Source organism: Gouania willdenowi, chromosome 20, assembly GCF_900634775.1.
Source record: "Gouania willdenowi chromosome 20, fGouWil2.1, whole genome shotgun sequence".
In the NCBI taxonomy this organism is placed as follows: Eukaryota; Metazoa; Chordata; class Actinopteri; order Blenniiformes; family Gobiesocidae; genus Gouania; species Gouania willdenowi.
Genome location: NC_041063.1, coordinates 3,364,328 through 3,387,207, shown reverse-complemented (window position 1 = coordinate 3,387,207; position 22,880 = coordinate 3,364,328). Strand labels below are relative to the sequence as shown.

At 41.7% G+C, this 22,880-nt stretch overlaps 1 protein-coding gene across 1 annotated transcript; it reads right to left on the bottom strand.

Annotated features, from left to right (window-relative positions):
- Window positions 1-263: 263 nt before the first annotated feature.
- mtpap (mitochondrial poly(A) polymerase) lies at window positions 264-22,489 on the bottom strand. The gene is made up of 11 exons (XM_028435068.1): window positions 22,485-22,489; window positions 21,686-21,763; window positions 21,557-21,615; window positions 13,481-13,647; window positions 13,175-13,408; window positions 12,862-13,086; window positions 8,236-8,447; window positions 5,682-5,908; window positions 2,850-2,942; window positions 2,693-2,766; window positions 264-850 (listed from the first exon to the last, which is right to left on the bottom strand). Exons 1-11 carry the CDS (start codon window positions 22,487-22,489, stop codon window positions 512-514), a joined length of 1,713 nt encoding a protein of 570 aa, XP_028290869.1. The 3' UTR covers window positions 264-511.
- Between the last annotated feature and the right edge of the window lie 391 nt (window positions 22,490-22,880).

Below are 22,880 nucleotides of genomic sequence, written 5' to 3'. Positions count from 1 at the left end.
TTGACGTACCCTGCACATCAAATCTGCAGCTTAATTTAGAGATGCATGTTTGTATTGTCTGTATGAATAAATGAAGAGGTTTTTTTTTTTGTTTAGATCTTCCATAATAAATAGTAATAATGCTTAATTTTATTGTCATTCAAGTTTAGTAGGTTCTATAATGTGTGGAATAAGATCTGATCTTCTCTCAACACAGGAATCAAAGCAGCATCCAACAGGTTTTAGATGAGCTACAGTTTTACCAAAAAAAATAAGTAAAAATATAAGTAGAACCACAGCACTGCATTTATTTACAACACAATATCAGGAATGACATGTAAAATACAGGAATCACTCCCTTCAGATGCCACGTTTGCAGAAAAAGGACTTTACAGCTCCTTCTAGTGTCCGTCTCAGAAACTACACAACTGTATAATTCCTCTGTCAGTTTTAAGGTGAGATGTTGGATGATAGTTGAACTGAAGAATAAAGTAAATGATTGCTAAAAGAAGAAACTGTAGTTATTTCATCCTTAACTAGTTGGTGAATCTTTCTTCTTTAAGGACACGAGTAAGCTCTTGATTCTCTCGCTTGCTAGTTCTCGTGTCTTTTTCTTGCGACCTTTGATGCCATCTACCTGTAAGGGCAGGAGGAGGGCAGCGAGTCCCCATGGCATGGCTGTGTTTTTTCCACTAGTGCTTTTTTTGGGGTTGAGAGTCCTGCTCTGCTGGGAAAGCCAAGAGCTCTCCTGACACAACGCCACAAAGCGATCCAGCTGAGTGACGTTGACGTTCTTGCTGATGTTCAGAGAGGTTTCAAAAGGATTCAGAATGTGCAGTGGAGACATCTCAGGCTTGTTCTGCTCTTTTCCCTGTAAAAAACGAAGGGTTGAAAACACATGGATGAGTTTATGGTTTGTCCATCTTATTGGTCATCATAGTTGCTGAATGTGGGAAACATAGAGCTGGGCGATATGGACCAAAATGGAGATATACCAGCTGCACAATATGTTCCACTTTTGTCTTTTTCGCCTCTAAGGGACAGCACGTGTGAGTGAGTTCTGCAGTGTGGATGTTTAGGGGAAGGTCTTGGTTCTCAGAAATCCATCGTGCTTTTCATGCTGTTCTAAGAAGAAGCAAAAGCAGCCACTCCAAAACTAATATTCTAATACAAAATAAATAAAATAAAAATATATCGATACAGACGATATTGTAATTTTCTATAATCTTGTATCTCAATATATTGCCCAGCCCATGGGCTACATGCAGAGAAAGACAGTTTAATTAAGAAAAATGGCAACTGAAGTAGTGTTAACATCAGATCTTGTGTAGATTCCCAGTATCCCTAAAGCATCAGCGGTCAAAGTAACTGAGCCTGAAGGAAAACGATGAATTGTTGGTTGGCTGTGAGAAACAGAGGCTGGTAATATGAAGCAGTCTGCCACAGGGGGAAAACGGAGCAGAGAATTGTGGCACAATAAAAGAGATTTATGTGTGCTGCTCCTCAGGTAACGCGCTCACTGCCTGGGTCAGGGCCACAGTGAACCTGCAGCATCACATCTCAGATTAGCCTCATAACTGCAGCTTTAATGAAGCTTTAAACTCTGGCAAGATGACCCACCAATCTCACTAGATTAGATCACAATTTCATTTAGCAGACACCAGCGTCAATTATAATAGTAATCACAGAATTCATAATTAATCACAATTATGACAGCATTATTATTGTAATTGTTATTATCTGTTTGCTGTTGGAATTGACTTCAGATAAATGTCTTTGTAATTGTAATTGTCAGGAAAATTCTATAAAAAATTTAAAATGTAATTAAAGGTAAATCTAGGGAACCATGTTACAGTTCTATGGCTTACAAATACGCAGTTAATAATTATTAAAATGATCTATAAAAGTTCTCTCCAAGATCATTTCACCATTTAAAAACTAATTGAAATCAAGAGGTATACCGACAGAAAACAGGCTAATTAACCCCATCCCTGACGACGTACAACACGAGCAGTTTGAGTGAAGAGACTTGCTCAACATCCCACAGTGATGGGCCAGGCTGGATTCGAACCAGTGACCCTCCCACTTCCTTAACTGTCACCACTACTTTAAATGTAACTACTTAGAAACACTAACTAGTAATTGGTCAACATAAAACATGTAAGGCAGTTGGCGGCCCGGGGGGGCTACATGTGGTCCTCGGTCTAATTTTGTGCGACCCCAAAGAAAAAAAAAACTACACAAAAGGAAAACAAAAATACCAGGAAAATATATAAAGTAACCAAAAATAGCATCATACGACTAAAAATCCACAAAAATAACAAATTTACAAAATGACAACTAAAATACACAAAATTAAAACAAAAATACAAGACAAAGCTGATCTGTCCACTAAGTTTCTTTTTACTTCCAGTCTACATATGGCCTGGTTTCCTGATCCATTTTGTGTATATGTCTGTTCTTCTGCAGCATGCAATGAGCAATAATATTCTTCCAATATTAGCATCAATCTCTAAACTTGTTGCAAGATATGAGAGTTCACATTTTATTGTTAATATTGTAGCATGTGTACTTACTATTTCCTTTCTCAACATTTGCTTTAATCATCACTGGTGACTTTTTAGAATTATATTATTTATTGTATTGGTCTCTCAAATTACATTTTAAATCCTAATTCCTTTGATTTCTCACTCACATGCCTAACCACACTCACCTTTCTGATGTTTATCGACAACCTGCTGAAGTTAAAAGTGGCGTAGAACTCAAAGAACGCACTCAGCAGTTGTTCTGAAACAAAGAAGAGTCGAGTTGACAGGAAATAAATGGTATAAGTGGTATTTATTGAGCCTCTCTGTAGCCCTGGTGCTCACCCAGGGTCTCTGTGTTACTCTGGAGCTGAACCTTGGCAAAGTCACTGACAAATGTGCAGTCGTTCCCATCAATTATACTCTTGTCTGCAGGACCTTGTGAGGAAAAGAGGAAGAGGACAAGGTAAAAAGGACTGATTTTACACACCTGTGAGACACAGATGGATTGGTGCTAGTTTATCTATGATGAGGAAATGGGGAGAACACTCAGATTGAATAGCCTGTGCATGTGTAGTCACAATTAGGACATTCAGGAGACATGATCCAGTAAAAACAGTCACCTTTAGGGAACCTCCAGCAGCCTGGGAGCGTACAGTACATAAAGTTACCCTATTGGAAATCAGTGGAGCTGAAAGTCCTAAAACCAAATGCAGACACGCATCACTTGGTCAGATCTTGCTGCTTACAGCTACTTTCTGACGGGCAAAGCTCCAGCTTGGAAAGATCACATTGCACTCGCTCACACACTGAGGCTGTGTACCATGTCCTCACAAACGAAGACGCCTATTGCTGCAACATGTTGCGACACTCGATACTACGTTACCATTTTCCATCCCAAAGAAAAGTTGGTAAGTAAAACTACGACAAGAGGACTTACCGTCTCATCTGTACTGCTTACTTATGGCAAAGATAGGCCAGCACTTCCAGAGCTTACACATAAAGGAACCAGATGTTGCCAAAGTTTTAGATTTTCCAAAGGAGCAGCAGAGAGTCTTTGACATGTTCGGAACAGGAGTAACTACCGACACAGTGCTGCTGTTGTAAAGGCCAATGTGGGCCACATCACAGCCTTTAAACGGCCCTGTGTAAGGGCAGATGTTGGAGACTTTATCCGCTGAGGCCTGAAGATTTTTACCAGGAGGGCCATGTCAAAACACATGAAGGCATGTCCTTGTATACCCACTAAAGAGAGATCAAGGGCGGGTAAAGCCCTATTCACACAAGATTAGTTTTACCTAGGGACCACATGTGATTTGTAATAATTGCGGAGAATGTCCCGTGTGAATCGGCCATGTCAGTAATTTGTTAAGTAAAAATTCCCACACAAATTACCTACTATATTTTGCTGAACTCTGAGGTCCTGTGATAATACTAATCCAATGTAAATTGGCATCTCTGTGATTTGGACAAAAATGGGTGGGATCTGATGCGTGATAACGCATTGTCTTGTTTCCGGTGTCTGTGTTTACCTCGTACTGAGATCGATTATGAGCATATACTGTATGCGCATGCAACCCTAACCTTAACCCTAACCTAATCTATACTATAACTCCAGAAAGGTATGTGTGTGTGTGTGTGAGTGAGTGAGCGTGTGAAGCGAATATCTCCATGACACGGTGCCTGCCATGCTTTTATCTCCAGCAGACTGGACTATTGTAATGGTCTTCATCAAACATCTACAGCTGGTTCAGAACGCTGCAGCTCAGGTCTGAACCACAACAAAGAGATCAGAACACATTAGTCCAGTTTTAAAGTCTTCACACTGGCTCCCAGTCAGCCTCAGTAAAGTTCTGCTGCTGGTGAATAAATGTGTGTGGGAGTGCAAAGTGTCTTTGATATGAAACCTAAATACACAGTCTGGCATATTGTCTGTATAGGGTGCATCATTGTTGAATTACTTGTGTATTCATGGGATTTTTTTTAAAAATTATATTAGTGAGGTCAGATATTGATGTGGGATAAAAAAGCCGGGCTTGCTGACTCACATTTGCATTTCATTATTATATTACATTCAAAATAAAGTGAAGCTGAGAACAATAAGAGCTGCAGTGCCTGGTATGTTTTATGAATATAATGTAATCAACTTCCATATTAAAATGCATTGAGGAGTGAGGTAGTTTAACAATGCCTGATGGTGTGTTCACTGACACCTAGTGACCAGGCATTTACGCGTTATGAATGTGTTCGCACATTTACATATTTTTTTCATTAAACATTATTAAAAAATTGATTTGGACATTATGTGGATCAATATGATAATCGCGCCGTGAATTATTGCGATATATCGCCAAATCAACTTTTTTTTTTTACACCCTTAGTTTAGACCCTTGGTTCCCAAAGTGGGGTACGCAAAATGTCATGGGGTAACGTGAATGAAAATTTAAAACAATGACAACATTGGAAACCAGAATACAAATAAAGCAGTTAATGTTAATGCTATTGCTAGGTTATTGCTATTGCTAGGTTATTGCTAATGCTAGGTTAATGCAAATGCTATTGCTAGGCTAATGATAATGCTATGTTAAAAGCTAATACTAGGTCAATATTAATATTAGGCTAATGTTAATGCTAGGCTAATGCTATTGCTGTGCTAATGTTAATGTTGATGCTAGGCTAATGCTAATGCCAATGCTAAGCGGGCCAGCTTTTCTGGCCTCACTGGCATTTTCTTCTGGAAATGCAAATATTCTCGTTATTATCATCATATATTATTCCTCAACAGGATAGGTGAAATTCACTGTTGGGCTACATTGTATATGACATTACATTATTATATTTTTTGAGTGAAGGAGTAGGGGGTACATGTCTTCAGGTTGTCTGAAGGGGTACCGGACTGTGAGAAGTTTGGGAACCACTGGTTTAGACTAAAAATCAATAGCAGTTTGCACAAAGATATTGTTGTTAAAAATCTCATACAAGAAAATAACACAAATAAGCTAGATATTCATTCAAAGGTACTGGCATATTTAATTTAATTTAATTTAATTTTAATGGAATCTTTATCTGATTAAAGCTCGATAATATCCATACGTACAAGAAAGGTTTAAAAGCATTTATAATGGTATGACCTGGTGAACGGACACATTCACTCCAGTATTTTGATGCTAACGCTACCTGCCAGTTGCTGGAGCTGGTCCAGTGTGGGGATAATAGGAGGATTCCTCCTCTGCAGAAAGAACAGCACCATCATGGTTAGGGAGAAGTTGGTAATCCAGGCCCCGGGAATGCTGCTGGTGATCCCGTGAACTCGTGCCCAGCAGCGCACGGAGAACACCAGGTGGCGCACTCGAGCATCTAGTCCTCCGTACAGGTAGAGCAGCTCTGTGCTCTTCATTGCCACCCTGTGGGAAACACGTCAAATACTTTATTTCATGTAAACATGACCTGGTGAAGCTACACGCTGGTGAAGCTGCGGGACCTGATGGCGTCTGCCCCACAGTACTGAAAGCTTGTGCCCCCAGCTCTGTGAACTTTACAGCACATCTTCACCATGAGCCTGAGCCTGCAGAGGGTCCCTGTGCTGTGGAAGACATCCTGCCTGGTTCCTTTTCCAAAGACACCACGTCCCAGTGGCTCCAAGGATAGGGCTGCACGATTTTGACAAAAAAAACCTCATTTTGATTTTTCTGACAAATACTGCGATTTGATTTACGATTTTTTAAAAAATATTTTATACATTTAAATTCATATGCGTTTCATTCATTTTTTTGCAAATGTGTTTTCCACATTCAAAATTCAGTTTTTTTTAGAAATATTAATCAATTTTTTCAGAAAAGATTTGTTTTTAACTCCTGTGAGAAAACAAAATAAATACTAATAAAAAAAGAAAACTATAATTAAACAAAAATGTACGTCAAAAATAAAAATGTAATTTAAAATATTGAGTAAAATACAAATATAAGTTGTACTGACATGGATTGTTCTGACTGCCAAAGATGTATGAGAACAGCAATAATGTCACCCAATTTCCCCTCAGGGATCAATGGTTTACTGAATCTGATCAGGTTCTTTGATTAAGTTTGAATCAACTTAATTTAAATTTACCTAATTTAAATTAAATTAAATTTAAATTTTAAATTTGCCTAATTTAAATTATCCTGATGACATCATTCCACACCGTAATGATGAAACAAAAATAAATGGACAAGGATGCACCAGTTTTTTCACCACTAAGGGCCAAAACATTTTAAACTGTCAGAAGTTCAGATCATTAATCTACAATGTTTCAGACTCTGGTCTCGTCAACAACAACAGAACAACTTTATCCACAGATGATCTGTAGCTCTGATTAGATGTTCAAACGCTCTGAGCAAATAAAGCTGATTAAAGTTGACTCGTGTTTTCACGGAGTGCAGCAGCGCTACACAAAAAACAAACGGAGCTTTACAGACACGTAAAAGTTAAGCAGACACTGGTCGGCTCTGATTTAGGAGTCAGTGATGATTTGCGTAGTTTTTTGCCAGTTTGGACAATGTTTTAGGAGGTTTAGGTGGTGTTTGAATCGCCTAGGATGAGTGGGAAGGACATCTCTGCATTAAAAAAAACCTTTACCTCACAGTGACGGCGTTTCAACCCGATTCTGTCCATTTCCGTGTTCAACAGTAAATTCCGTTTTCATTGGTTGATTCCGTGAGTCCGTTAACGTGGATTTTATAGGGCCCTAGTGTAGTTGTTAGGTCAATCTACCCCAGGGATATGTGCCTCCAGAAAATGATTTTCAGAAAATTGTTGACTAAGTTTTTGTGTCAGACACTCTGTTTATCTGTTGAATACATAAATAACCCCTTAATAATGAAACCATGACCTGTTCTCTAGCGCTACCATCAGGCCAAACTTTAAATTAGAATTAATTTATCTTGAATAATTTTCATCCAAATCTTCTCAAATTTACTAACAACATTAATGACCACATGAGTATGAACCCTATTGGTTGTGGTGAGGATATGACCTTTCCTGCAGGGCCACCATCAGGTCAAAGGTTCAGTTTTAGAGTTAATCTATCTAGAGAATCTTCCACCCATCTTTACAATAATTTGGGGTGCACATCCATGAATAACAGAATGAACCAAATTGATTGATGTTGGTGACCCCCTTTCCCCTTTTTCCTCTGATGAACAAAATGTATTACTTCAGAATAGATCAAATTCAGGGTCCTCCTCAAAATACAGTCCTCTGTCTCAGACATTCTCCTCTACGTCACTTTCACTGTGAAAGAGCTGTTCTAAAACCTCATTGACAGTAAACCTTTTTCTAGAGTACATTTAAAAGAGAGAGGGAGAGAGAGAGAGTGCAGATTACAATGCACACAGAGCACAATGAGGAATGATTTGGAGGGCTCGCATGCAAGTTTTTATACGTTTGCTCCTCCCTTATTTTGCATGAACTACAAATGTCCTTGCAGGAATACTCCGCCCTCCACAGCGTGGGAAATATCAGTTCTACTTTGAGTAGTAGGACGAGCACGCATTCACACACTTTTGAATGATAAAATTGAATGGGGTCAAAATGACCCCAAGGATAATGGGAGGGTCAAAACAGGCTTATGTTTGTTTACCAAGTGTTAACGCAGCTGTGGTGCAATCATGGTGAACAAAATCTTCTGGTTACTGATTGGCATTTTTGCAGCTTTTCCTATTTACTCCCAACTAACAGTGTATAAAACACTTACCTGTTGTTGGCAGTGAGATCACACTGAAACCCAGAGGGCTGGTGGGAGAAGCGCACCAGAGGACATCGTGCATTGAGAATCTTTTGCACCCCGACACACCCTGGTCCGAACTGGTCTACACACTCCCCGATAACCGACAGGATACTCTGGGTGACAGCCCGCTCAGAGTTGGCCCGCTTCATTTGGTACTCCAAGGAAAGACCGGATTTAGGCTGCAGATTCACAACATAGTCTCAACACAGGCCATTGTTTTTCTTTTTGCTTCACAGTAACAAACAAGCCTTCATTATACCTGTTAAACCTTTAGAAAAGAAATGTTCCCTGTTTGACATAACTGAGATTTAATGCACCTCTTCTTTTCTTCACCCCCCAAACTGTAATTGTGGGAATGCTAAATTTAAGTTCTGTTTCCTTTATTATTGTGGGAAGGCTTAACCAATCTAAGCTACTCAAATGTCAAAATATTTGGCTGCTTAGTAACAATGCTGCTGTTATTTTTAAAATGCTAACATTTGTACTTTAAATGTAATATTAGGTTTTATGCTTTTACTGTAAACTGCTACATCTCTGTCAATTTTTAACTCAGACAATTTTAGCACTAAAATTCTGTTCACTTTCTAATCTACATCTATATGTACATTGTGCAGGTTAAATTCTGACCAAAAATACAATTTTAATTGACCTTGTTTGTTCAAAGATCAAAATGTTCTGCTCCTTAGTGACAATGATAATATCTAATTTGTAAAATTCTAACTCTCTTATGTTTAATGTAATTTAAGATTTAACGCAAATTAGGCTGCTTTTGCGATCCAGTGCTTGATAAGGCCTGCTAGAGTGAGACAACTCCTGTTAAAGCTTTAATCCTGCAGCTTCTACAGCTACAATTTATAACTTAAAATGTTGCTACAACCTTCCTCTTTCTTATAATTAAACTCTTAGTGGGAATGCTTAGCATTTATCCCTTACTTTGCTTCTACAAGTAGGACTTTTAACCTCAGACTTCTATGGGCAGCTTTAGCTCAGTGTGATCAGAGCCTACTTCTGCCTTCCTTTAAACAATCTCTTGCTGCCCCCTGCTGGCTACTTGTCCCTTGTTTGTTAGTCTGACTTGTCTCTGTTGTTGTTGAGCTTGTAACAGTTTTGTAGTAATGTATGTCATGATCGGTTTGTGTTATTGAGAGCGCTGTTGGGAGATGCTGGTGTGGGGGCTGTGGCCTTCGCCTGGGGGGAGGGCGGTGTTGCGCCGGGTGGGATGGCTTTGGGGTCGGCCAGTCGGGGGGCCTGGGGTGGTAGGATTTATGGCTCAGGGACCGGGGGTCCAGGATGGGGGCGGCGGCTGGGGGTGGCTACTGCTCTGGGTTGGTGCTTGCGTCCTGGGTCGTTGGGTGGGTGGTGTTGCGGTGGGTTGCTCCGCCGGCGCGTCTGGGTGCTTTGGCTTGGTTCCCTGGGGCAGGCCTTCACTGGAGATGTCGCTTGCACGATGGGTGGGTCTTTGGGTTGGGCGTCTCAGGGCGCGCTCCCCTGCCGTCTGCCCGGGGATTGGCCACGGTTCAGTGTGGCGCCGCGCTGCCTTGGGCGGGGTGGGGCTGGTGGCGGCTTTGGTGTGGGGTGGCGGTGCCTGGCTGAGGGTGCTTAGGTTCACGTGCCTATCGATCCGTGGTTGGCAGGGCCCTGCTTAGGTGGTTGCTGGCGTCCTCTCTCGTCGGGAGGGCCGGGGCCGCCTCCCTGTGGAGGGTGTTGTATCGTGGTGCCATGCGGGCCTGTGCTGGCCTCTCTCCTGCTCGGCCACTCCCTGCTTTGGCAGGGCGGGCCGCTCTGGGACGGCGGGAGGCGGGGGTCGCCCCCTGAACCGCTGGGGGATGTGACTAGTGCCCGGCTGCGCCCGGAGGGTGGGACCACCAATTCTGCCCTCCGGAGCTATTACACCACATACACATAAATACATATAGGTTGGATGGGGAGCAGGGGTGTTGCTGGGGGCTCTCTTTGCTCGGGGTTCTCTTTGTGGGTTCTCTCCGGGCGGAGCGTGGGGGTGCCTCTTCCCTTCGGTGAGCGGGTCCGGGGCGGCCTGCTGCGCCGGTGTCGGGGGTGGGTGCGCTGGGGGGTGCTATCTGCTGTCCTTGCGCCGGCTGGGGCTGTGTGGTCCTGCTGGGCTGTGGCTGGTTCATGGACTGGGGTGGAGGGCACCCCCCCGTGGAGGCTTGGTCCGGGGGCTCTTCCTTGGAGGTTCCCTGTCCTGCGGGGCTGCTCTCTGGGTCCGGCAGGCCTGGCCGGCTGGCTGGGTCAGTCCTGACAGGGGTCTTCCGGGATGCTAGTGGGGGGCCTTGGGGTCGGTGGCAGGATGCGCTGGGTGCACGGCTTTCTCGGATGTGTATGTGGGCGGCGGTGGCATCTTCTCAGCCTGGGATCTCCAGGGCATCTGGGGGGCTGCTCAGCCATGGGGGGGTGGCTTGGGGCTCCTTGGCTCCCACTCTTTCTGCGGGCCTGGCTGCATCTGTGGGCCTGGGGCGGCGCCTGGGTGTGCTGTAGTGTTTTTTGCACATATACTGGTCTACGATGCACTCACTTTAAAATAATCAATTCCTCCCCATCCTTTCTATTTACTGCCTTGAGTCTCTCTTCCCTGCTCCCTTCCCCCTCCCCCACCACCCCTTCACCTAGGTGTAACACTGCTCTCCCTTTTTATATCCTCCCTAATAAAAAGTTTCTCACCCTTCCTTAGGGAGGGCTGGTGATGGTCACAATTACACAATAAAATAAATTAATTTATTTCATTGCAATAACAAAACATGCATTGCTGTCTCATAATGATTGCACTTCTTGTAGTGTTGACCTTTGACAGCATGTGCAGACAAGAGAGAATATTTTACTGTGTTGTATTTTAACAACTGCCCAGGGACTATGGATGAACAATTGCCCTTAGGCTATTTATGGCATATTTACAGGAATGCATTTTAATATGTGCTGTCCCTATAATAAATAAATAAAATAAAATAAAATAAAATAAAATAAAAACAATCATCAAGGGTGATCTTGTTCAAATCTTGCCTTGCACAATGTTTGTACCTATGACTCTAAATAACTGTTAAAGAGGACACATCATGGTTTGAAATCCTTTCTTTTTAGATATAAATCATACAGCTGTGGTCTATATAAAGCTGAACTGCAATGCTTGGGTCTGAATTCCTCATTATTATAGCTCCACAGGCCCCTTTTCTACCCTTTTCTGATGTGCTTCTGAGAGCAACTCATTTTGGTGCGGTCTCTTTAAATGCAAATGAGACACTCCATACCTCGCACCCTCTTCAGGTTACAGAGGTGACACTCGGTTCAACTCCACCCTGCTCGACCCTTTTTGTAGTTTGATAGAAGAGATACGATTATGTAGCGGCGCAGAAAATGTTTATTCAGAGGTTATTTACAAAATGTCAACAACAGAAGACTTGTCCATCCAGCCTTACATGTTCAAGCCAGAGTCGGACCCGGGTGAGCGAGATGAAAATGATGATGAACCTGCGGAACCCAACAAGTGAGCTAACACAAGCACCGAGCTAACGCTAGCACCAAGCTAACGTCACGAAATACATTTTAATACAGTCTTTTCAGAGACAAAAACGGCAAAATGAAATGACTTATGAAAACTTTAGACTTAAATTAAATCACGTAGGCCATATCATCAAGGATCTAAAACGAACACACAGCGCTAACATATGAAGACGGTGCAACTGCTAATGCTAACAAAACAATGACAGGGATGTCTAATCATCACACTTTTTAGCGTTATTTACAGCTCACTGAAGTGCTCTGTTCGTCGTCTCCAAAGATAGAAGGAATTGACCCCTCAATTAGACAAATCCTTCTTTATACTGGCGGAGGTTGCAGAAGCAGTCATCCTTGAAGTGCTTCGCGCACACAAAAATGACCTTACCCACAGATGTGGGTACATTTCCATAAAAAATAAAACTCAACCAGGCACTTCAAAAAGGTTCTGATGCTGGGAGACGGTGTAATGAAGCGTGTGGGTTACTACATCCAACAACTGAACATTTTGACTTCTCCTCTCGTAACTTCGGCATCCTTGAGCTTGGACTACAAAATCGCAGCGAGAAATAAAAATGGCGGATTGGGCCTGGAGTCAATGTCCTATATTGGCAGTTCCGCTGCAATTACTGTGACGTTATTGTTCAAAAAACGTAATAGAGAATCGAAAAATCGAAACAGATTGAAAAATATGACCAAAACAGAATATTAAGATATCAACGGAGCACCCAAAGAGATTAATTTGAACTTTTCTGTACTTCTAAACAATCTAAATATACATCAAAATGCATTTAAGGGCTAAAAAAGTGGATTTAGCATGATATGTCCCCTTTAAATCCTCAATGAATTAATGTAAAGCTGTTCATTATCTCTGAGTATAAACAAACTTGTGTTTATTAGATAATAAACGCATACAGCCGAAGGAGTTGGGAATCCTTTTTCGCATTACCACTTGCATTGTCGCGGTAACTGATGGCTTTGTTCTCATCCAAATCTTTGTTAAAAGACAACAATTTTTGGCTTCCCAACTTGCTTTTAATATTTTTAAATCAAATAAAACCTATCTACACTTCACACCTCACTCACCAGCCTCATGTTGCGTCCCTTGATGTTGTCCAGGTTCAAAAACATATCCAGGTCACAGCCAAGCTTTCCAAAGCCATTCACTGACGATCCAAAGGGTGTGATGGTGCATTCTGGGAAATAGGCGGTTGCAATGTCCTCCAGCAATGAGCACACGAGGAAGCGCAGCCTGCTGTTCTCCTCTGTGAGCTGGGAGGCTTCAGTCAAACTCATCATCTGCTGCTCTATCTGAGCGAGCAAATGAATGGATAAACCAGGGTCAACATAATGCTATACATTCATATTAAATTCAAATGTAGTGTAAATGATCACTCACACTCTCCTGTGTGGAGATCCTGTGTATGAGCTCATTGATGGGAGTGGTGGTCTGAGCCTGGCACACCAAGCCTGACGTCTGACCTCCAGAATCCACTAAGCTGTGGTTCCTAAGCCACAGCAGCCTCGACTTAAAAGGCACGACACACTCATGGCTGACAGAGGGGATGACACTACTCTCTAGTAAAGAAGCAACACTTTCACTGCTGGAAAACTCCACCACTGCATACAAACCCTATGGGATAAAAAAAAACATGTTGTAAAGACTGACTCAGTACGTACTCAATAAATTAGAACTTTAACTCACATAACTCTCATAGAAGAAGAATTTATTGATGTCACCATGTTGAGATAAATACTTGAGGAACTTTTTCTCATTGGTTGTTACTTGGCAGCTGATTAGAACCGACCTCTGTGCTTGTTTGCGTCTTTCTTCCTGGAGAATGTGAAGAGCCCTGTGTCCATTCTGTTCATCTGAAATCAAACACGTGAATAATAATATTATATACATTAATATTCTTATAGAAAACATGTGAACACTTGAATGATGTCAGACAAAGTATTATGTGACACCATTAAAAATGTCTAAAAAAACTTGTCTGCTGTAGCTTTGTTTTGCATGTGGCTTTACTTTTTTGACCCCAACAGAGAAGACATCACGAGTGCCACCTCACACAGCATCACAGTGTTACATGTGATAATATCTGTGGCTAAAAACAACTTTTCCCATAATTTGAGGATTTCATTCATCAAGCACAACATTCTCACTTCTGCTGCTGAAAGCTTTAAGTGGCCACACACTGCGAGAAACAAAGGAAAAACAGAAAGGAATTGAAACCCAATAACAATAACACTTTTTGAATTGGAAGACATGTTTTTTCTTCTTCGCTGCTTGTTACAATGAATGTTTATATATTAGATACCAGGGTTGGGGTCAATTATAATTGTAATTGCGTAATTGATCATTTATTACAATAATGGTCTAACTATAAGTGTAATTTAAAAAATATGTTGGAGTTGTAATCATAGATAAAGTATAATTGAGTTTAGATAATTGACTTTGTACTTACCATGAAAATTCTATATAAATTGTCAATTATAATTTAACACAACACTGGGGAGCCATGTTACAGTTCTATGTACAGTCCTACACATATGTAGTTAATTATTTAAATATGTTTCATATCAAGCTTTCTCACATTTTACCATTTAAAATAAATTGAGGGCTATACTGACACAAAAAAGGCTCAGACGCCCACACCGAAAATATTAAAACCTATATTTTTTTATTAGGAAGCCAAACATGGTAACCAATAGATAGAAAAAAAAACAAAAAAACAGTCATCAACATCCCCCGCCAAATTGGTTCTCATAACTCACAACCTTTTCCTAAATGTCCTAAATCTAAGAACTTAGATGTATTCATAAGAAAATATTATCACATCAGAATATAAAATTACTAACTATCGGACGGACGGACAGAGCTCAAACCTATATCGCCCCCTTCCACTTTGTGGCGGGGATAACAACAACTAGAACTGGAAGCAGTTATGAAGGGGGGGCCAAGCCTTCCCGCGCAACTTGGCCCCCAGGTTTTGTGGAGCCCATGGAAGTACGACATGAAGGATGACGGGCTTGGGGCGAGCATCAGAACACAGACCAATGTGACATTTGCAGACATGCAAACACTAAAGGCATGAAAAGGTGACAAAAATAGTCTATAGTGGGAGGTCGGGGGGATCCTACCCCAGATTTTTTATTTTACCAGATAAATTAAGCAATCTTATGGAAGCCCGTTTCCGCCATAAAAATTTTTTTTTTTAAAAATCACCAAGGAAAGTCATAATTATGAGTTAGTAAAGTCATAATTATGAGAAAGAAAGTCATAATTATGAGTTAGTAAAGTCATAATTATGAGATAGAAACATTTTGGTACATCCATCTGTACCCACGGCACTGACCAGAAATCTCCATTTGTCGTCCAATAAACTGAGCTACTTCAGCCACATCAGTTTTATCCTTTCAACGCCAGAGCCTCTTTTTGCTTAATATCTTTTCAAGGGTGCGTCTACTCAGCATATTTCTATGTGAATTTGCTAGCAAACAAAGTATTTCATAATTTGTAAATCCCCGTCTAAAGTAGTCTTTGATAATCTTATCAGCCATCTCTCAGTGTCAGCTCACCATATGAACAAGCTGCTGTGAATGTGTTTAAGTATCTCATAATTATGACTTTCAATCTCATAATTATGACTTTACTAACTCATAATTATGACTTTCTATCTCATAATTATGACTTTCTATCTCATAATTATGACTTTGTTTCCCAAAATTATGATTTTTCTTTGGTGATTTTTTTTTTTTTAGTGGCGGAAACGGGCTTCCATACAATCTTGAACACTCTGAAGAGTACAATAAGGCAAAACACACATTCACGTATATTCACCCATATCGCCCACCCCTAGGGTGAAATAACTGGCAAACATTAACAGGACTTACATAGGGCACTATAAAATATATTCTGTTTTCCACATTGTTATTTTTTATTCAGTTTTTTTTGTATCTATTTTTTTCAGAAAATATTGGTTTTCAACTCCTGTGAGTAAAATGAATAATAATAATAATAATAATAATAATAATAATAATAATAAAACCATAATTAAACAGAAATGTATGTCAAAGTAAAAGTGTAATTTAAAACCATGTGTAAACTCCAATTAAAAGGTAGCTACAGATTGTACCGACATCATCAGAGATGAGTCCGATGATGGTTGTGTCATCTGCAAACTTCAGGAGTTTGACTGACTGGTGAGAGGAGGTGCAGCTGTTGGTGTACAGGGAGAAGAGCAGAGGAGAAAGAACACAGCCCTGAGGAGAACCAGTGCTGATGGTCCGGGGAGCAGAGATGGTTTTTCCCAGCTTCACGTGCTGCTTCCTGTCAGACAGGAAGTCTGTGATCCACCTGCAGGTGGAGTCTGGCACGTTCAGCTGGGAAAGCTTGTCCTGAAGGAGAGCTGGGATTATAGTGTTGAAAGCAGAGCTGAAGTCCACAAACAGGATCCTGGTGTAGGAGCCAGGGGAGTCCAGGTGCTGGAGGATGAAGTGGAGAGCCAGGTTTACAGCATCATCTACAGACCTGTTGGATCTGTAGGCGAACTGCAGGGGGTCCAGGTGGGGGTCGGTGATGTCCTTGATGTGAGAGAGCATGAGGCATTCAAAGGACTTCATGACCACAGATGTTAGAGCGACGGGTCTGTAGTCGTCAAGTCCTGTGGTCCTCAGCGTTTTTGGGACAGGAACGATGGTGGAGGTCTTAAAACAGGCTGGTGCGGTGCATGTCTCCAGTGAAGTGTTAAAAATGTCTGAACACTGGAGACAGCTGATCAGCAGTGCTTTAAGGTGGAAGGAGAGACAGAGTCCGGTCCACAAGCCTTACGGGGGTTCTGTCTCCTGAAAAGTCTATTTACATCTCTTTCTTTGAGATGAAAAAGTGCGCACCAACACACCACAGCAGCCATCCGCGGTGCCATCTTGTAAGCAGATATGATTAGACTTAGACTATTAAGAACCTACAATGTTTCAGATTCTACAATCGCTGGAATCAGTCTTGTCCACAACAACACACAACTCCCTCTGCTGGTCCAAACAAATATCTGATGTAAATGCAGTGCAATGGCAGTTTTTTTTTAAGTCCAATTGTTAAGGCACAAAAACACATTTTCAGTTGCACTTTTAAAAGCAAAAATAACTATTATGCAGTTTTGCATTGTTTACTATAGAACCAATATTTAAATTAATAGGCTTCTTGTATTATTATTTTTACTTATTTCATTCAAGATTTATTTTTAGTTAAATTGCATTGTTTTGAACAGTTTATCAAAAATAGTACAGTATTTTCTAGTTTTTTGCCGAAAAAAGTAAAGGAATATTTTATATATCATCATCATTTGTCTACAGTCCCATTTTGTAAAAAAAAAATCGTGAAAGAATCGCATCGTGAACCCAGTATCATGAATCGAATTGTATCGGGAGTTGAGTGAATCGTTACATTGCTACATTTCTTTAAACAAAATCTGCCCAATGTACAGGAAAAAAAAACAAAACACATTGATAGTACATAATATAAGTACTATCCCTACCAGACAGAACACCAGATTTATAGCAAACTTAAAAAATGTAAAACAAAAACACATTAAAAATTGCCAGAACCTAAATGATCAAAAAAAATGTATAAATGTTTATCTGCACTCAAGCTATCTTCATTAATCATTTATTATCTCTTTGAAAAGTATTGGAAAAACTGGTTTGCTTTTCAACGAAATGTATAAATAAATGTTTTCCCTTTAGAAAAAAAAAAAAATATATATATTTTTTTTTTTGCTCCAACTTTATTGCCATCCATCCATCCATCTTCTTCCGCTTTTATCCGGGGCCGGGTCGCGGAGGCAGCAGTCTCAGCAGAGATGCCCAGACCTCCCAAACCACGCACACCTCCTCCAGCTGTTCTGGGGGGACCCCGAGGTGACACCAGGCCAGCTCAGAGACATAGTCCCTCCAGCGTGTCCTGGGCCTTCCACGAGGCCTCTTCCCAATAGGACATGCCTGAAACACCTTCCGAGGGAGGCAACCAGGAGGCATCCGAAACAGATGCCCGAGCCACCTCAGCTGGCTCCTTTCGACGTGAAGGAGCAGTGACTCTAGTCTGAGCTTCTCCCGAGTGACAGAGCTTCTCACTATCTCGAATGGTGCACCCAGGCACCCTGCGAAGGAAACTCATTTCGGCCGTCTGTATCCGCGATCTTGTCCTTTCGGTCATTACCCAAATCTCATGACCATAGGTGAGGGTAGGAACGTAGATCGATCGATAAATTGAGAGCTTTGCCCCCTGGCTCAGCTCCCTCTTCACCATAATAGTACGATACAGCGACCGCATCACTGCTGACGCCGCACCAATCCGTCTATCCATCCAACCCTCACTCGTGAACAAGACCCCGAGATACTTGAACTCCTCCACTTGAGGCAAGGACTCTCCACCAACCCAGAGAGGGGAAGCCACCTTTTTCCGGTGGAGAACCATGGCCTCAGATTTGGAGATGCTGATCCTCATCCCGGCCGCTTCACACTTGGCTGCAAATCGCCCCAGTGCACGCTGAAGGCCCTGATTTGAGGAAGCCAACAGAACATCATCATCTGCAAACAGCAGAGATGAAATCCTGAGGTTCCCAAATCGGACCCCCTCTGGTCCCTGGCTGCACCTAGAAATTCTGTCCATAAAAGTAATGAACAGAACCGGTAACAAAGGGCAGCCCTGGCGGAGACGAACATGCACTGGAAACAGGTCTGACTTACTGCCGGCAATGCGAACCAGGCTCCTGCTGCGGTCATACAGGGAACGGACAGCCCTTAGCAAAGGGCCCCGGACCCTATACTCCCGCAGCACCCCCCACAGAGCACCACGAGGGACACAGTCGAAAGCCTTCTCCAGATCCACAAAGCACATGTGGACTGGTTGGCCCAACTCCCACGAACCCTCGAGCACCCGATGAAGGGTATAGAGCTGATCCAATGTGCCGCGGCCGGGACGAAAACCGAATTGTTCATCCTGAATCCGAGGTTCGACTATTGGCCGGATCCTCCTCTCCAGCACCCTGGAGTAGACCTTGCCGGGGAGGCTGAGGAGTGTGATCCCTCTGTAGTTGGAGCACACCCTCCGATCCCCCTTCTTAAAGAGAGGGACCACCAACCCGGTCTGCCAATCCAGAGGCACTGTCCCCAACTGCCACGCGATGTTGCAGAGACGTGTCAACCAAGACAGTCCTACAAAATCCAGAGACTTAAGGTACTCAGGACGAATCTCATCCACCCCCGGAGCCCTGCCCCCGAGGAACTTTTCAACCACCTCGGTGACTTCAGCCCGGGTGATGGGCGAGTCCGCCTCTGAGTCCCCAGCCTCTGCTTCCTCATTGGAAAACGTGGCAGTGGGATTGAGGAGAACCTCGAAGTACTCCTTCCACCGCCCGACAACATCCCCAGTTGAGGTCAGCAGGTCCCCCCCTGCACTGTAAACAGTGTTGGTGAAGCACTGCTTCCTCCTCCTGAGGCGCCGAACGGTTTGCCAGAATCTCTTCGAGGCTGACCGATAGTCCTCCTCCATGGCTTCTCCGAACTCCTCCCAGACCCGAGTTTTTGCCTCTGCGACCGCGCGAGCTGCAGCACGCTTGGCCTGCTGGTACCTCTCGGCTGCCTCCGGAGTCCTACCAGCCAAAAAGGCCAGGTAGGTCTCCTTCTTCAGGTTGACGGCATCCCTTACTTCCGGGCGCCACCACCGGGTTCGGGGATTGCCGCCGCGACAGGCACCAGAGACTATATGGCCACAGCTGTGAACGGCCGCATCAACAATGGAGGAGGAGAACATGGTCCACTTGGACTCCATGTCTCGCACTTCCCTCGGGATCTGGGAGAAGCTCATTCTGAGGTGGGAGTTGAAGACCCCACTGACAGAGGGATCCACCAGACGTTCCCAACAGACCCTCACCATACGTTTGAGCCTGCCAGGTCTGACCGGCTTCCTCCCCTGCCAGCGGATCCAGCTCACCACCGGGTTGTGATCAGTTGACAGCTCAGCCCCTATCTTCACCCGAGTGTCCGAGACACGCGGCCGGAGATCAGGTGAAACAACTACAAAGTCGATCATCGACCTGATTTTTTGACTTATTGAAAGCAGCCCATGTGCTAAACGATTGTCAAAGGTCGTCTCCGTTTGACCTCAAAATGTCGGAGGCCAAGGATTATGTTGACACTTTACCAGAAGCTGAATTTGTGAAGTAGCTGCTTTTATTCATAATAGACTCCATGTGGTTAAATCCAGGGTAAGAAGGCTAATTTTTCATAATTCATCATTTAATATGACTGCACAATGCTGGTTTTTCAGAATCTGAGCTATTTTATTGATGACACAAATTTGTGTGAAAAGTAGATCTGCAGTGCACACTTGGATCAATGCAAAACAAATAAAAACTATTTAGTTGATTTAGTTTCATTTAATTTCCTGAAGAAAGACTTGTGTACTCCAGCTCCAGCCATGTTAGAACACCCAAACACATGCAGCGCTAACATTAACCATCGCTGTGGGCTCTCTGCTTCACTAAAACCTTTCCTGCGGTGGCTTGTTCTTCCATCATGGCGGAGGGCCGTACATCATGTGACCTGTGATGTCATGTGGCATGGGTCTATTCCGAACCCTATCCCTAACCCAGGAAATACCCTAAAAGTTTAAGTTTTTTTCATACAAGTATTTTTAAAGGTGGAATTTGCCGTGTTAAATAACATGTTAAAATGAAAAAAATATATGTCGAATGTGAATCCACGGCAGCGGAAGGAAGAATCCTTGAGTCAGACCACTCCTGACACGGTGAAACACATTACGCTTATGTAGAAAAGGTCCGGTGTAGTGTAGAATAAACCTACCATGAAAATTTCCTACGGTAGAGAGTAGACGATGGGCATGCACACCTGGCGAACTGCGCATGCGCATCCGTCATTTTGAAAACAGGTAAGAACCTTTCCTTTCATTTTCATCATAGTAGGAAAAATTAAGGCAAAATATTTTACGTACACGTGTAAATTTTTACTACGTTATTAGTGCGCATGCTCCTGTAGGAGGCTTTCACGCGTAGGATTATTTTTCACTACACCGGAAACGTCATCTTTCATACAGATAGACTGCCGGTGTCATGTACTGAGTGCTCGTTGTACTGAGATTGCATATGCGCATGCGCACACGTGCACTACCGAAAAATTATTTTTGGTATATATATATAATTCTTTTTTGTTTATTTTTGTTTTCAAAGTGAACGGACATGTGTTTTATTTGTTTATTGGATTAGGTTAAAGTTAGGGATATAATCTCAGTACGGAGGTAAAGTCAGTACGTGACACTGGTGTCATGGTCTGAGTTCACGTCGTACTGAGATTGTATATGTGCATGCGCACATGCGCACGACCGAAAAATTATTTTTTGCTAAAATAAAATTAATTCATTTTTGTTTGTTTTTGTTTTCAAGATAAACGGACACGTGTTTTATTTCTGTATTGGGTTATGGTTATAATCTCAGTACGGAGGTAAACTCAGACCGTGGCACCGGTATATATACGTCTTACGTACTAGGAGACACTTCCTTTAGTGAAACAAATATCGAGTTTTTTTTAAATGTATTATTATTTTTTGTCAGCCTTGAAATAACTTCAGTTTTTGATAACATTTTGAATTAATTGGTCCAACATCATTAAACTAACGTTCTTCATATCTCATCACTACAAAGTTCGGAATGACAGACAGTTAGCCATGCTAACAGCTAACCATTGGCTCAAACGTAATACGTACCGCATTGTAGTTTCCGAACCGTCTCAGCGTGAACAGCAACGGCATCTGATCCGATTCCTCTGCGGAAAAAAGCTTGTAATTTGTGGAAGCTGTGTACAGCAGCAACCTTGCCTCTCATGTGGAACTTACACACTGCAAAGGGGGACGCCATTGCTGTCAGGAGAGACAGTGAATACGCATGCGTACGAGTGTCCTATTCGATGGCAACTCAGAGCAACCAAAAAGCTTGATTCTCAAATAATAAATTGCAGAGCGATTCTCGATTATATATTAATATTATTTTTTAATAATGTAACACAATGACTCATATACTTACTTATATTACTATAAATATACATATAACTTACACTACTGTACACAAAAACAACATTCTCCAGTCTCATCCAACTGTATTGTATTGCGTGTATGAGTTCAAAGTCTGTCTAAATTTCCTTCTTGGAAATTACTGATTAATGATTTCTAAACTAGTTTTTATATTTTGTTGTGAAAAAGTATATTCAGTTGATTTGTGTTTGATAGAAGTTGTTTATTTTATTTGATTTGAATTACTGTAACACTAATGCACAACAAAATTCAACTCGTCTTCTTTATACCTATTTTGTGGAGTTATGTGCTAAATCTTATACACACCTTTTAGGATTGTTGTCATAGCAAATATTTGCTTTATTTGGCCGATGAAAGGTTAGGTTTTTGTATTCATAGCTTCAAGAGGCCAGAGGTATCCAAGATCCATCTTTTAAAATGTTTCCCCAATTTTAACACATCTGTTAGATTTTATAATGACACATGTACCTATAATAACTTGGAATCACTAATGTAATTTAACAAGATTTAACAGTGATGATATTTTGAGTTGTAGTCGGTGATTATTTTACATGACGTGTCCTATAACTATCTAACACAGTGGTTCCCTATTTTGGATTGTGACCCCATTTTGATATCAATAAATTCTGGAGACCCCAAAGACATTTTTTTTTTTCTAGAGTTCGTTTTTGATCATGTACAAATACAGAGTAGCCAGCATTAGTGACAAGTTGTGCCAGCTCAGTTTTTTTTTTTTAATTAAAAAAAAAGAAGAAGAATAGAAATAAAAAATAAAGAAAATCAAAATGAAAAAAATCAAAATCTGTTTACATTTTTCAGAAATTTCAAGCAATCCCATTTAAACTCCAGGCGACACCAAGGTTGAAAAACAAACATATTCGATCATAAATATTAATCATTTGACATTTTCAAAGCAAAAATCCACAGAAAAACATTGAGACATATGTGTGTGTGTTGGGCAGTAAAGTCCCTAACACTTTATATTTGTTTGTGATCGTGT